This window comes from Antrostomus carolinensis, unplaced genomic scaffold (assembly GCF_000700745.2).
Source record: "Antrostomus carolinensis isolate BGI_N321 unplaced genomic scaffold, ASM70074v2 scaffold1801, whole genome shotgun sequence".
Taxonomy (NCBI): Eukaryota; Metazoa; Chordata; class Aves; order Caprimulgiformes; family Caprimulgidae; genus Antrostomus; species Antrostomus carolinensis.
In genome coordinates, this window is record NW_010296137.1 from 149,729 (window position 1) to 165,142 (window position 15,414).

Genomic DNA, 15,414 nt, shown 5'->3' on the forward strand with positions numbered 1-15,414 from the left:
GGCAGGATCCAGTGGCAGAGGAGCCCTGCCCAGGGGTCAAACACAGCCTTGTGCTGTGTTCCTTTCTCCCTATGGACAGCCTGACACTGAGGATCTTAACCTGGGAGATAAAATGTTTGAGACATCAGGCTATTTATTTAAAAGACAAAGAGGAGATCACAGAAAAAGTACCTGATACAGAATAGGCACTCCAGCATTCGGGGCGCTTCTTCCATCCTTGTTCTATTTCTCATTCCCCACATGGTTTGCACTTTCAAATTTTGCCTCTAGTCTCAAATCAGATCAGAGCCCCATGGGAGAAAGATTATGTTTTCCTAGGTGTTGGCATGATGCTCAGTGCCAAGGGGCTCTGATCCTGGCAGGGGCGTTTAAGACTACTGCAGTGTTGTACCATCCTGGTGAGTTTTTCTGTTACTGGGATGAGACTATGTACCAGGACCCATTTGTCCCAGCTGGGATTTGTTCTCTTACTAAACCTGCCTTTGCTGTGTGCTGTGATTATAAGCCTTGTTAAACCAAGACAATTAAATCATCTACTCCCAACAGTAACCTAAAGCAGTGCTTTATTTAATATCCTGGTCAATCAGCAGTTTTCTCTGTGGTGAAGTAGACAACTCAAGCACAGTGGGGAGTGCGTACATGGCACCTGGAGCATAGTGCTTGCACTAAAGTCTATTCTGTAGTAAAGCTCATTCTTGCTTCATCGGTCCTTTCTAATTATTAATTGCCTTTATACACCTTGTTTAAACTAGTAACAGTTTAGGTGGGCTGATACTATCAAAATGTAGACAGTACTGTCTTAATTAATACCTAAATTAGAAGAGCAATCTCAGCTTAGTACAGTGGTAGCAGTTTCCAGAGAGTGACCCAGTGCACTGAAATTAGGAACCAGCCTTGTAGGTTGCTTTTTTCTGACTGAATAGGTGAGGAGTGTATTTTCCAAGGTAGGTGCCTACCCGACTTACCATCATACTGTTATACTTCTGCTTACACTAATGCAGTTATGTTCCGGCTACAGCTGGAGCTAAAAAACACATACTAAATGTCTTCAAGGTTTATTTTCTTTTCTTTTCCCTGAGCGTTTAGTGGCTACCACTGAATGTTTAATGGTGGCAGTAATTATATAATTGTCTTAGTCCAACATTTCTCTATCAGTGGTTTTCTTTGTTTTATGGACAGGGAAACTGAGGCACTAAAAGGCATCATAAAGCAGATCAGGGTTAGAAGTGTGCAGAACAGTCCTTTTTTTCCTTGAATCTTTATCGACTCTTTATTTGTTTTGTTTCATTTCCTCTCTTGAAGCCCATAAGCACATCTGTCACAAGCAGAGTGAAAACCAGTTTCTCTGTTTACATACTTGAGAATAATGTACTTTTCTAAAGCGTTCACATAGCTCCTTTTTTCCCCTCCTGTGTACTTGCTGTATTTCTTGGGGCCATTTTACATTTTGGACAGTCCCACTGAGAAAAAGAATGAAGCAAACATATGCAAGGAAAATACTTCACAAGCCACAAAAGGCCGCGCTTTCAAATGCACAAATTTCTCTATAGGATCAGGATGCTTTTTCTCACAAACATGAAAGTCAGTGCTGTGATGCTGTGTTCACAAACTTGAAAATTAGCTGTGATGATAGCTGTCATTAGTAACAACTACTTGGAGATCAACACCTTAGAAGTCTAAATCAGAGCTTCCAATCAGAAATCTAAATCAGCTGGGTGCTGCAGGTGTCTCTCCTTACTATCAGGTCTGCAAGTGCTGTTTTCCTGGAGGTAGGAGGAAACACAAGATGCTAAATAATTATATGAGGAATTATAAAAGCTCCTAGTATACATGGTCACAGCGTAGTCTGAGCACTGTTAACTCAGCATACAAGAGGTTTCTAATAATTAGGATATTATTTCATCTGTTGGTGCTTAAGAGTTGTAGAGCTCCCTACTCCAGTGTACATGAGGAAGAAGCTGAGCCAGATGTCGAGTGTGCTCAGGTATTTCTCCTCCTGGGAGCTCCTAAAGATAAGTTAACATGGTGGAAACAACCAGAGTGGAAAATGAGAGGAAGGGTTCCTTGAGCAAAAAATCAAGAGCTTTTCAGGTAGCCTTTGCTTCAATGCCCACTCTGCCTGTGACAATGTTCTTCACATCCTCTTGAGCTGGGAGAGACCTGGGACATTCTTTCAGAAAACTCTGATTATGTCCAAGCAAACAGCCCAGATCTGGGGGGAGCCAGACCTAAGACTGGTGCAGGCCCCAATCCTGATTGACCTGGCAGTTCTGCCCAGTAAAAGTGATCTGATGAAAGGACAAACATGGGACAAGAAATGGAGACGTGGGGCAAGTGTGTTAGACTCAGAAGGATTGGACTAGATGATCTTTCAAGGTCCCTTCTAATCACTAACATTCTGTGATTCTGTGTGATTCTGTGAAAATCTCTGTTCTAACTAGTGCTACAGACAGCAACAACCAAAATCTTCCATATACTCTAGGTAAGAAAATATTTCTGTGTTTCTGAGTATTACCATTGATAAAGAGACTGGTAGATCTGATTAGTGGTATTGCTAATTCATCACATTACAGCTAAGTGCCAGGTAGGATTCCTTAGTGTTGGAGAAAAGCCTCACAAACAGCAACACCAGCAGCATAACTGCAGAAGTAATAATCTACCTGCCAGCCTTGAGAAGTCTCATGCAAAGCACAGCAGCATCTTTCTATGGTGATGCAGAGCACGTTTTCTGTGTCTTGTACAGAAGGAACATGCACAAATGTGGTTATTTATAGCTTCTCTACCCACACACAGCTTTGAAACTTGCTCTAAAAGAAGTTTAGTGTTTAAAGTATACAACAGGTTTTTTTAGCTTGAAGGTTTTTTTTTTTCTTCTTTTGTTTTCCTTTAAAAACAATATTCTGGGAACATTAGTTACAATCCAGGCATTATGGAAGAAACATTAATTCTTCGTTTGTCTGTCTATTGTTCTCTTAGTTGGAATGTTTTTAGAGAGGCAGTTGCCAAATTTTATCAAGTAAAACATTTAATCAAGAAAATGAAAGATAAGTGGGGTATATTTGATGAATGGGAACTTTACCAAAGGAAAGCAATGTTAAGTTGAAAGAAGTTCTTTCTCAGGGTAGGAGAGGCACGTGTATTCCTTCTCCCTTTTGAGGAGCTTGCATCCGAGATGACAGCATTTAGTGAAGGAGCAGGGCCAGTGCCCAGAGGAAGTGGGTAAGTACTGCTCTCAAAATGCCCAACCTACACTCAGCCAACTCTGCCAGAGCCCTGAATTGAACGTACTGTTCCCAAGAGAGAGACGAGAGAGATGTGACTAAATCCTGCATCTCCCTGATTACTAGGGCTGGGATCAGCTCTTTTCTTTATGTGGAGTGAAGGCGGATGGGACCAGAACACATCATATTCTCACTCTTCTCCAAAGGCATGCCAATTTTAAACCATGTATTTATAGATGTGAAGAACTGTACAGGTACATAATAGCCATCTGCAGAAAAGAGAAATGAGGTTATTTTTGCTGTATAAGCCTGTGAAAAGGTAAGGAGTTAAGTTGGAGCAGCTGTGTGGGAGTCTGTGCACACCTCATCATTGCATGAAGTCTGCAGCCAACATGCCCATGGCAGGGTGCCATATCTGGAGCATATAAGAGTATTTGTGACTATTGTGCAGGTCTGTAGGTCTACCGTAACGTGAAAGCTCTTGGAGGAGGGTGGGGAATGGAAGAGCAATGCTAACTGCAAGTTAAGGCCTGAATCAGCAAGTCACCATGAACTTCTGAGTCTCTACTAGAAAAGCTGAGAACAGGCTTGTTGGTGATCAGGCCATTGCCACGGGAGTTATTTAGGATGTCTTCACTCAGTCATACTGTTAACTCTGGAGCTCTTTCACAAAAGTTTTTGCATACTTTACAACAGAAGCTGCTAAGAAAGGGGTAGCCAGGGTAAATTGTTATTCTGTTAGTGATTTCACTGCAGAAGCTGTTGATGAACAAGGATCCTGCTGCAGGGACTGTCTTGTCTGGACAAACTCCTACAGGCCTGTTTCCAGATGGGCTTGTATGATATCTGTGGGTGCCAGAAGCAGTGAGGAGTCTGAATAAGACTATATGCATATATTTTTGCATATTGGGGACTTTTCTGGCATGATTCTAAATTGGTGGACCCACATGTCTCGGTAGTTGTATAATTTACTCAGATCTGTTCACTAGTATCAGCTGTACTTTGCAAGTCTGTCTCTGCTGCAAAGGACAGAACGTGGATTTGCTTTCGGCAAATTAATGGGGTTTTTTTTAACTACAGAGGTTAGGTTTTTGTTATTAAAATGAGAAATTGTGCAGAGGTGAAACTTTCACATAATGTCTAGGAAGCCCATAAAAACACCTACAATCTGATTTCATGGGGACGTCTTTTTTTGGTTGAATGTAGACAAGGGAATAAAGGAAGTTTTTTAAATGTTGTAATTGGCTCTGCATTTAATTTCCCTCGTTAATTTAGTTGCACTATGCAGCAAAATACTGATAGGTCTGTAAGGTTTCTTTTCCCTCCAAGGGTAAATGGAACTGCATGTTTTTTTCTTTTGAAAGGACCTCTTTAATTATGTGGTGGTATTTGGAATAACTACAGTTAGAGCGGAAAAGCAGGGAGTGATTAAAAAATCATACTTAATAGCAGCTGCATTAGTTCTCTGGCTTTTGAAACAGACCCAGGCACAGTTAAATAGATACATACCACACGGAGGAGTTGTGGTGAAAAGGAAAGGCAAAATGGAGGTGATAAATTTTTGACTGCCTTCAGGGAAGGTTGTCTTGTAGCATTTTAAGAGACATCTTCCTTGAGAAACGATTGAAGAAGTCTCAAAATTCATCTTTCTTGTCCAGTTCTCAGACTGTTTTAATGACTGTAGCTCTGTTCACTCAAATCCACCTCTTTTTTTTTTTTTTTTTTTTTTTTAAAGAAAAGGAAAGAAAACCACAAAAGACCCCACCTTGAAACCTCAGCTTGCTTGGCTGATGATAGTGGGATACACTGATCAAGTCTCAAGCCAATTTGAAAGAAGTGGCTCTTATGACTGTCCGTCTGAGCTGAATTAAATATAGAACTTGGCTGACTGCATATATTATTTTCTGAAGGTGAATTAGTCATTGCCACATGGACAGGTCGAGCTACAGTATTTCATGTTTTATAGCTATATGCACAGCAATTAGGCGTTTATACCACAGTGAATTTGGAGCAGTTTACACGTGATTTTAAAGCCTGCCTTTCAATGGATTGCCTGCTTACTTTTGTACAGCTGCCATGATGTTGTTTACTATTTATGATATTTCAGTATATTCCAGTTTTAGAAAAGGTTCCTAGAATCCCCAGCCAAATTTAGAGCCACATAGTGGTAGAGGTAGCAAAAGCTTAGAATAAAAGGTAGCTTTCACTCCAAACACTTTCTTTGTCAGCCTTGCTTGTTTTGACTGTAAGTGTAGTTAATGTCATTTTAGAAATGAGAATGGAGGCTGGGATCTTGAGTCATTTGCTGAACTGCAGTGGTGGGCATTGAACCAAATCACTCAAATTCTAGTCTACTTCTGATATGAAATCCTTGTTGCTTTTTGCTTTTCTTAAAACTCTTGCATAATTTGACATGCTTAGCCAACGAGAGTGAACAGAGTAAGGCACTGTTCCCTTCCAGCACTACTAAACTGCATTAGCAGAGCTGTATCTGTACATTAGAGGTGCACTTATCTGCATTAACCTATGCAGCTTGTAACGTGCTGCCGTATGAACTACATTTGTTCAGAAGTTGCCAAATGGGAAATAGAACATGGTGTTCAGGCATGTGTCTGGAGGGTCAGATTCTGCTGACTAGCCCCTGCCTATTAACTTTACAAACTTTAGGACTTTGATCCACGTTTATTGAAGTCCGTGGAGACTTTGCTGTGGATTTTGGTGAGAACAAGGTCTAAGTTTTACCGTCAGATATAGATGTGTCTGAAATTAAAAATAATCTCATGGGAGCCAAAGGTGATGTTTCTGGTTTAAACATGAGGTGTGATTCCCTTCTTCAAAATACTGTTTTTTAAAAAAAAATACTTTACTGTGCCACCAACATAAAATTCTAATGAAGAAAGAAGTGAAAAAAGGAGCTTGGTTTTTATTAGGAGCTAAAAACCATAAATGAGAATGGCTGAGTTTTGTTTTGGGTTCTATTATAAACCATTAATAATAGCAGGAAAAGCCAGAGGATAAGTTCCTTTGTATTTTAGTGTATTTTCTCAACTAGACCTTTACTTGACATTACTCTGCTGTGACAAGGCCAGGGGTAGGAGGGAAAAGAAATCTATTTTCAGTAATTATTTGGAATACAACAAAGAAACTATATTTTAATTTAAATCAGACTTGGTGTGCATTTTATTCATTAAAGAGGATTAGGATTTATTAAGTCTCCTTGAGTTGTTGTGGGTTCTGGGGGATTTTTTGTTTTGTTTTTATTCTGGTTCCCAGTGTTTGTCCTGTCTTCTCTGGTGCTGTTGCTGACACCAAATTCCCCTGGAGGGCCTGGTATCAGGCCAGGGGTTGGGCTGCCCATGCCAGCAGGCACAGAACAACATTATCCAGGTGCAGATGTAATTCCAGTGGGTAGAAGTTGACAATTCCACACTGACTACTGCCTCCACCCAGAGATTCAGTGGTCTCCCTGGCAAATGTGCACTCTTTATTGCTTAGAGGCCCTTTCCTTTTACCTCCCAAGAAAGGAGTGGTTTGTGTGTATCCTGAGAGCATGCCTACTTTGAATTGTGTTGCTCATAAATGCATATATGATGTGTATCTTCCAGTTCTTCTGTTGTAAGAAACTGAATTATTTTCTGCCAAGCAATTCTCTGTTCTTCTATTTGCAAATTCTAGCTCAGCCAGTTAAGTGTTGCTAACTAGGCTTGTACAGTTTTGAAGGGCTTTGACAGAAAAGACTGGATTTTGTTGCTGTGCAGTATAACATTTACAATAAACTTTGGATGTAAAGTATCTGTGAAAGCACAATCTGAAACATGAACCTTTTAACTACACTTCCTGGTTACAAAAAGCATGGTTGGCAAAGGCAGAGTTTCTGGAATAGGAGTTTCAGACATGCAGAGCCTTGGAGTTACTGAACATTTGTAATAGCAGATACAGGAAAGGTAAAGACAAGGTTTGATTCTTGTGAGTGGACATGATGATGAGACTATAAAACCAGAAGTTTTGAAGCGCCATATGAATTCTGGTATCTCACTAGAAGTCTAGTTAGCCCATAGTATCTAAAGAGCAAGCAATAAAATCCACATAGTGGCAACTTAATACTGTATGACTTCCTTTCACTGGCATAAGCCTAGCAGATCTTTGAGGCTCTATCCATGTGTTTAGAGTTAGGCAAAGCTTATGCACCTATTTGAAATGGGGCCTCATTTAAAGCTGAATAAATTCGGTGTACTTCACTGGAATTGCTCTGGAATTTATTACAACTCTGCTAGAGTTACTCCTTTGAGTTATGCCAGGTTTGTACTGTTTTGAGATCAAGATCTGACTCTTAACTGCTTAAGGTGTAAAATGGTATAATTTATTTTCAGTTTTCAGAGTAACCCAGTTTTAAGAGTCACTATGGCAACAACAGTGGGTCTTACAGTAACAAAGATTAATGATTCTCTCAGCCAAGACACTTCTACAATGGGTCATCTCACTCAGGAGCAATGAAACTGTTCAACATGGGCCTGGGTCAAATGCAGAAGTCAGGGTGCCCTGTCACTGCAAGCACAACATGCTGCATCCTATTAATGCTGGCTTAATCACCAGCTTACACTTCTCATCTCCTTCCTGTAGGACCAGGACAGGATCCAGTGAATGGTATACTTGAGCATGCCTCTGTGTTCTTCTCTAAGTCATTCCCATTTCATCTTCATTCATTGTTGCTAGAAGAAATACATGTGTGATGTGAAAATGCAGAAGTTTTTCAACTAACTTCAACAAGAGATAGGGTTCCTTAAAGTAATGGATTTACTATTCCTTTCACATTTTATGTTCAGGTAAAATGGGAGCAGAGCATGAGGACTTGCTAGGAAAGAGTTGGTTCTCAAGGGCATTTTGATTTAAAGTCAGATAAAGTTACAAAGTGCTTCTTAGTTTTTACATTTACTGATTAGGAAAGATACCTACAGATAGAGGCTTCATTTTCAAAGAGCTACATTGAAAAATCTGCCCTTTTAAAATACTGCCCATCACTTCTTTTAAAAAAAATTAAAAATCAAATTAACTTTTTAAGCTATTAAAAGAATTGACCTTAACTACACTAATGCAATCATCTTGCCATATTCCCATCATACAAATAGCCTAGAGGAAGAGCAATTATCATCCCAGGACTTTGCTTAATTATTACCTGATTGCTTCTTGAACCTTTTTCCTCTAAAATCATTCTTCCATTTCTTACTTTCCATGTTTTCCTACCTTGTCCCGTACGAACTATCACCATTCCCTGCAAATGGACTCTGAAGTACATTTTTCCCTGACCTCACTTGGGCAAAATTATTTTGCCATCTTAGGTGTGCCAGAGGTCTTAGACTTCTCTTAGGCAAGAGTTTGATCATCAGCAGAAAAGAGTGTGGAGAGGCCACTGGAAGCATTTGTCTTCTAGGCATCTGCTTCCTGATGCTGCACTCAGATGAAACCTGTCTGAATTTCCACAATTATTATTTTTGCAGTTACACAGATCGTTCAAAAGGGACAGTTACAGCTATTCTTCCTCCAGGTAGTGTTTTGAATCTTGTGGTTATCCAGGCACAAAGTGACTATAACAGCTAGTGCAGTCAGCCTGCTGTAATTGTACTGGAGTTTTATTTAATTTTGTTGGTGACCTGGGTTTGCTGCTTATTTTGTTGGGTGTATAATTGTGTCCCTGAGGAGATAAGGAAACAAGATATGCACATCATGATAGGAAGAAATTAATACCCCTACCAATTCTGATCTCAAACTAGGTGAAATAGAAAAAGAGGTAGTAATGTCTTATTTTTAACATGTGTGTATCCTGCAGCATTCCCAGCAATATATGTTGCTGATGTGAGATGTGCTTCTTGGGCATTTGGTTTATGTTCTCGTTCTGTTAACAGGCTCCTAGCAAACATTTCATGCTTTTGAGCCTGGTGCTTTATAAACTTCTACTTGTTGGGAATGAAACACAGAATTATGAATCTCCATCCAGGAAAGAAAGGGAGCCTCCTTCTCACCTCCTAGCCTCGCATGCGCACTTTCTGAAGTACCATACAAGCTACCATCAGAGTAAACAGAGCAGCTCATTTAGTTCCTCCCATGGCCATCTTACGGGACTGAGCAGAGGAACAGCAAAAACAGCTGCTACCCCAATCAACTTGCCAATAGTGACTGGGTCAGTAAGGTGTGGGATGGGAATTTGCCACAGGTGAAGGTAATGTAGATGACTATTATCCTTCTCCAGTCCTTTCAGAAGAGGTCTGTGAGTTATGATGTTTCCTAGGTGATTCCAGGGGCAGCTTCACCCATATTTGGAGATGTTCCTTGAAGTTTAAACTCATCTATGTTTTTATTAATGTAGAATTATCTAATGGACAGCAGCCTGGATTAGAAACATGGGAAGAGTGTTCACACAGCAGTTAGCCCGTATCTAAATTGCAGTCAGACAGGATCAGGCTTTATTGTGCTGGGAGCTGCGCAGCAGGAAGGAGGTCCTGGCCCTGTCCCGAGCAGCTTTCAAATGAGTGGAGGTACAGTAGTAAATGCATACTAGAGAGAGAGTTGGCATATACTAGAGTTACAAAATATATTTTATGTTTCAAGAAACACCTCAAATGGATAGATCTAGTATTTTCATTCCAGAGAATTCATGACTTACAGCATTTTTTTCTAGCTGTTTTAAGAAAAAAATAACTTGGCAATAATGGACAACTAGGAAATTTGAAGATGTAATTTGTAAAACAACTGCATTTTTTACGGTATCTTCAAGCTGTTTATATTTTTAAGGAGTAATTAAATTATTTGCACTAAGTCACTGTAACTTCAATGGCTAACTATCTCATGACATTAGTTTTCAGCCGTAGAGTAAGTTATACAGTTCATGCTCTCAATTAAAATGTTAAATGTTTATTTTGAATTATTACATGGTTAATGCTAGTTCTAAAGACATTTCCTTCCTTCAGGGTAAGGGAGAATGTCTCCAAACATGCTGACAGGTAGATGTTTACAAGTGCTGGTGATTTCAGGTTTGATTGTGACCTTTCAGAGTTGTTCCTGCATTTGCCACAGACTCATTGCTTAATATTTCACATTGTTTTCACTGGAGAGTAAGTGCTTTGTATCCATCCAGATTTATGTTCTTGCTGTTGCTTTGCTCACTCAGTTATTCCATACCTCAGCTCCTCATTTAGTGCAAACTTTCTGTGCCTTGTGTGATGGAAACAAAGATGTGATATTTATCCATGTTTGCAAATTATTGTGAGCTTGTTAGATGGCAGATGCTTTAAATGAGGAAAGCACATTAGTAGCTTGTATAAATGTCGAGGATTCTTTTGATAGTTAGGGCTATCAAATTATCAGAGCCTCACGCTAACATCCTGTCTTCTGACAACTTGCTGGGAAACCTCAACAATTCCCTTAGTGTCTTAATATATATACATATGTATATTTATATATTCTCCCCCCCCCCATGAAGTTACAGCATTTATGTATTTCACAGAATGGTTGTGAAAACAAATTCATTGATGACTGGAGTGGTCAAATATGTTAATGTGGGTTTCAGAGCCACAGAAAATGCTTTTAAAAAGTCATGATTTGTTTCTTGTGGGAGTTGTGGCAGAAGTAGAATTTATGGAACAATTTGAACCAGAACTTTTTAAAGAGCAGATAGGGCCTATGAAATCTGAGACATGGCACTCTAAGCAGAGAAATGGCATACAAGAGAAGTAATCAAGTAAGGTGTTACAGCCAGTGTCATTAGTGGATGGTTTATAGATAATTTATTTTTTTTAATCCTGTCTGCTCGTGTAGTGTTGATTTATTAAGTGGATATACAATTTTGTCACCTCAAGGGGTATTTTATATCTAATCTTATAAACTACAGGATTTGCAAACCTAATCAATACCTGTGTAGATGACTTCTGAGGGAAACTTCCATGCTACAGGAAGGATTTGGTGAATCACTGGCTGGTGCCCCTCTGTGTTAGGCAGTATGGAATAACTGCCCAAATGCAACATGAGACTTTGCTGCAGGAGTTGCCAGCTCTTGGATGAGTCCTGGAACAAAGGTTTATTCTTTATGGATTAATGTTCTAGCACTTTGGGGTTTTTTGTTGAGACTAAAGTATCCATATTTTGAGCAGTACTCTGGCCTAGATTCATTGCCTTTGTTTTCAAAAGTGGGCATCATATGTTGTATTTCTTGTTTTGAATTGAAGTGTATAACAAAAAATCCGTTTATAAAATAAAAGTAGCAATCTGTCAACAGTCATCTAACAGTGACTACAGCAGCTCAACGTAACATTGGTTGGGATAAAAATTTTATTATTATGTGATTACTACTTTAATGCTATCACCATGAAAATGTAACTAGAATAACTTGCTGTAAAATTACAATGAGTGGCTATCAAATATTAATAAATAGAAAGCACATACTGCATACTAACTTCATAGGAAACATTGGTTGAATTAAAGCCATTTACCATTTAAAAATAATATTTTGAAAATGAGGCCTCATGAGATTTTTTTCAAAATTTGAGTTTTGATCTGGTTCCATTTTTAGTAGATAAGTTGAAAACTCCTGACAAGAGGAAAGAGGATGTTAATGGAATTATTTACAAACTGTAAATGCTAGAAGGCAACCCTACAATAATTAATTTTATTACAAGTTATACACAGATTCCTGGTCAAGAATATACTGCAGGAGAGCTCTTAGCAGACCAGCTGGCACAGGGTCCTCAAACAGTTCAAAGGAATATATTTGGGATTCTCTACTTGGAGCAAATGGAGGTGAACTGCCCAGAGAAAGGGAAGCAGGAAGTGATGACTGAAGTGCCAACATACCTGCTTCTGCTTCCTCACCCCACTGTGACACTTACGCCAAATATGTGTTGTCCCTGCAGGACATAAAGTGCTTTGATACTCCATTTTGTGAAATGATTTGTACTCTGTGAATGAAAAATACCTTGCAAGCACAAAATATTATTTTTTTTTTTAAATGCTTTTTCCAGCAAAGGAATAGGTTTGGGAAATAACTACATGTGTATAAAACTTTGTTTGTACTTGGAACTTGTTTGTATTTTCAAAATTTGTTTGAACTTGAAACTTATAAAAATATGCTTGTGATCTACAGTACAGAAAAGACTTAATGCCCTGTGGTTTAGATTCTGTAAACCGAAACAAAAAACCCCCACATCTTCCATTTTTCCAGTCTTAGGTTTCTAGGCCTGGTCAATAACACCTGCTCATTTATCAGCCCCCCCACAAGTGTCTCCTCACACAACAGCTCTCCCCTGCCTCAGTTCTGTGCCCTGGTACCAGAGCCCTTCACAGGCCAAGCTGCCACAAGCTGCCAGGCATTGTGCAGCCCCTGCCCAGCATCACTGGGGCCATGCTTGCTGCTCACACTCCAGTGCTGCACAAAGGACACAGTTTGGAGTCAGTAGTATTGTTATTGTGGGGATGCTTGTGGTGTCTTCTCCCTCCAGTGTGACAGAAATGCCAGCTACTGTTTTCTAGTCCATTAGCATCAGTAGTGGTGAGGATCAGTGACGCTCTCTGAGTGCAGGGCTCCTTGCTGAATGAAGGCTTGGGTACTTACACAAATATCAGTAGTGATCTAGTGCTCTTTATTCTCTTAGCCTCTGTGTATTGGGAAAGAGATGTAGAAAGGGTGGAGGTCACATCCTGAAATTTCCCAAGCTCAAATCAAATTTTTTGGGCTTTTTTTCTGCTTGTAGTAGACCTCAAATAGATTTGATATACATTTCAGTGCCAGTGTTATTGTGAGAAGGAACTCCAAATGGATGATGCTTACACAGTTCATCTATTTTTAAAAGAAAATCCTCTTTAACTCCCAGAATATCAGATTTGCCTCTTCACTTTTGCGTAAGGATCAGTTATGATTGGAACTAAAAACCTGAAAGACTTGGAAGGTGCATACTGTCAATGTTTTATGGCCTGCAGTGAAGGATTATTAACCTTTTTCATTCTAGTTACTCTGCTAATGCTTTCTCCCCACATTGAAATTAATTTTAATTGATTCCTCCATCATCCATTTAAGATGCTTCCCATTGAAATCTGCTGTTTATGTGAAATCAGCTATCACTGATTTCCTGTTTACACAAGGAGCTCTTAAGAGGAGGGTTCTTATTGTAAAAGATTCCAGATTTCTGATTCCAGTTCCCCAAAATTCATTTATGTGAAAGTAAATGTTTAATATCTGCCAGGCTCAAATAATGAAACTACACTTCAAAATAAATTGAATAGTAAACATCCAATAATCCTAATTTACCAGTAACATCTATAAACTTTTATCTTCTATCCAGCTGGGATGGACTTTGACAGATCTGCATATGTTTAGCCACAGCAAGCACAAAGCAATACCTCTGCAGCTGTTTTATCCTCACCCTGAGAATTTCTCTGTGCTACTGAGACAGGAGAGGTAATTGGATGTTCTTCTTTTCTGGCAGGTACTGGACTGGATTGAAAATCACGGGGAAGCCTTTCTGAGTAAACATACAGGAGTGGGGAAGTCTCTACACAGAGCACGCGCGCTGCAGAAAAGACATGATGATTTTGAAGAGGTAGCACAGGTAAGAGTCTGAATCAGAGACCTGCTTTTTGGCTTGATTTTTGTTACTCCTCTTGAGAAAAAACTATTGGTGTTTTGGGTCACGCTACTCTCTGCAAATATTTGGAGCTAACCAGGATCCTGTCTCTGAGGTTTGAAAGTTAGCATGCACACACTCATACAGAGCATGGTAGCAGCAGGATTTACAGTCAGGAAATCACCACATTGGGTCAATGGGAGGTCTCAAAGCCTATGAGAAACTGCAAGCGGTTTATGGGACAGTAACACAAAACGTTGGGACATAGAGGAGGATGGTTATGAACAAGAAAGACAGAAAAAACAATTGTAACTCCTGCAGTGGAAACTGGGGACCTTGAGAATAAGGTGGAAAGCAAGTACAGCTAGTAAAGAAGAAGGGGAAACACTAGGGTGTATTTCCAGTAAGAGCAACTACCCTTATATTATGTGGAAGGGTTTTTTGTTTGCTTTGGAATAACCAATATCTTTGGTTACCTATTTGTTTGGATCCATTCAGTTTGCCAACATCCTTCTTTTAATTAGGCGTTCAGCTTTTCATGGACTATTCTATTGCTTGGCTTGCTAGCGAACTTCAGTGTTACCTTTCAGCTGTGATAGGATGTCTTTGCATACCACTGAAAAATCACACAGCTTGAAAGCAGCAGTTCTAGATTGGTGAGTCTCTAAAATTTCATGAGTCCTCCTGTGGATTTAAGCCTTCTGTTAATAGGCTGGAATTTCTTGAATTACCTTTTGCAAATTTATTAAAATGAACCTTAGGCTGGAGGTTGAAAAAACATGTCTTTACAAGGCCTCATCCAAAAGCACAAGTTAGAGTAGGTTTCATCCTGAAATCAACATTAGGTGCCTTTCCAGAGGATGCGCTTGAGTCAGCTGTTATTTGATGCAATACTGGGATAACAAAGGAAAATGAAGATGATGTAATATACAGGAGCTGAAACTAGGTGATCTAATGTCCTTTATGGCATTAATATTTTCTAAATCTCCCTTTTCTATGATACATTAGCTTCACAATTCCAGTTACATCTCACATTTCTGGATCACAGTTAGCTTTTTTTTTTCCCCTCTTCTTTGAGTAGTACCTCATTAGAGATGTAGGAAACAAATTAAGAACAGGTGAGAAAAGGCAAAAATAACATGATCTTGACAATAGAGATGAGAGCAAGATGTGTAACTGTCTGCACATGGGAACAACAGCTCGCTTAAGGCTTGCTCCACTGCATGATGTAATTTAGAGATAAATCCCCTCATCAGGCTTTAGGAGCTTGCATGTGTAGGTACCTAGGGTAAGTCAATATAGACTTATTTCACTTAAGACTTTTCTAACCCCTCTGTTAGTCCTCCTTCTGTTCTATTTCAGCATGTCTTTCTGGGAATACCTGTAGACACATTTCCATTCACTTCATGAGACCAAATTCAGAGCAAAGGGTATATGAATAGTTCGCTGGATGACCACATGTGTTCAAATGAAAGTGGATGTTTGGGAGGAGGATGGAGAGGAAAGTAATAGTTTGTGTGTGTATAGAATCTCTTAGGTTCCTCTGAATCTAATTCTTTTGCATCTTATGTAGTATCATTAATGAG

General features: G+C 39.4%; 1 protein-coding gene across 1 annotated transcript in view; it reads left to right on the forward strand.

Annotated features, from left to right (window-relative positions):
• The window catches only part of LOC104532856 (kalirin-like), a gene marked incomplete at its 3' end in the record, with an annotated part of 249,515 nt that overhangs the window by 101,248 nt on the left and 132,853 nt on the right, over nt 1-15,414 (forward strand). The window contains 1 exon segment of the mRNA XM_029087516.1: nt 13,691-13,813. Coding sequence (XP_028943349.1) covers nt 13,691-13,813 — 123 coding nt within the window.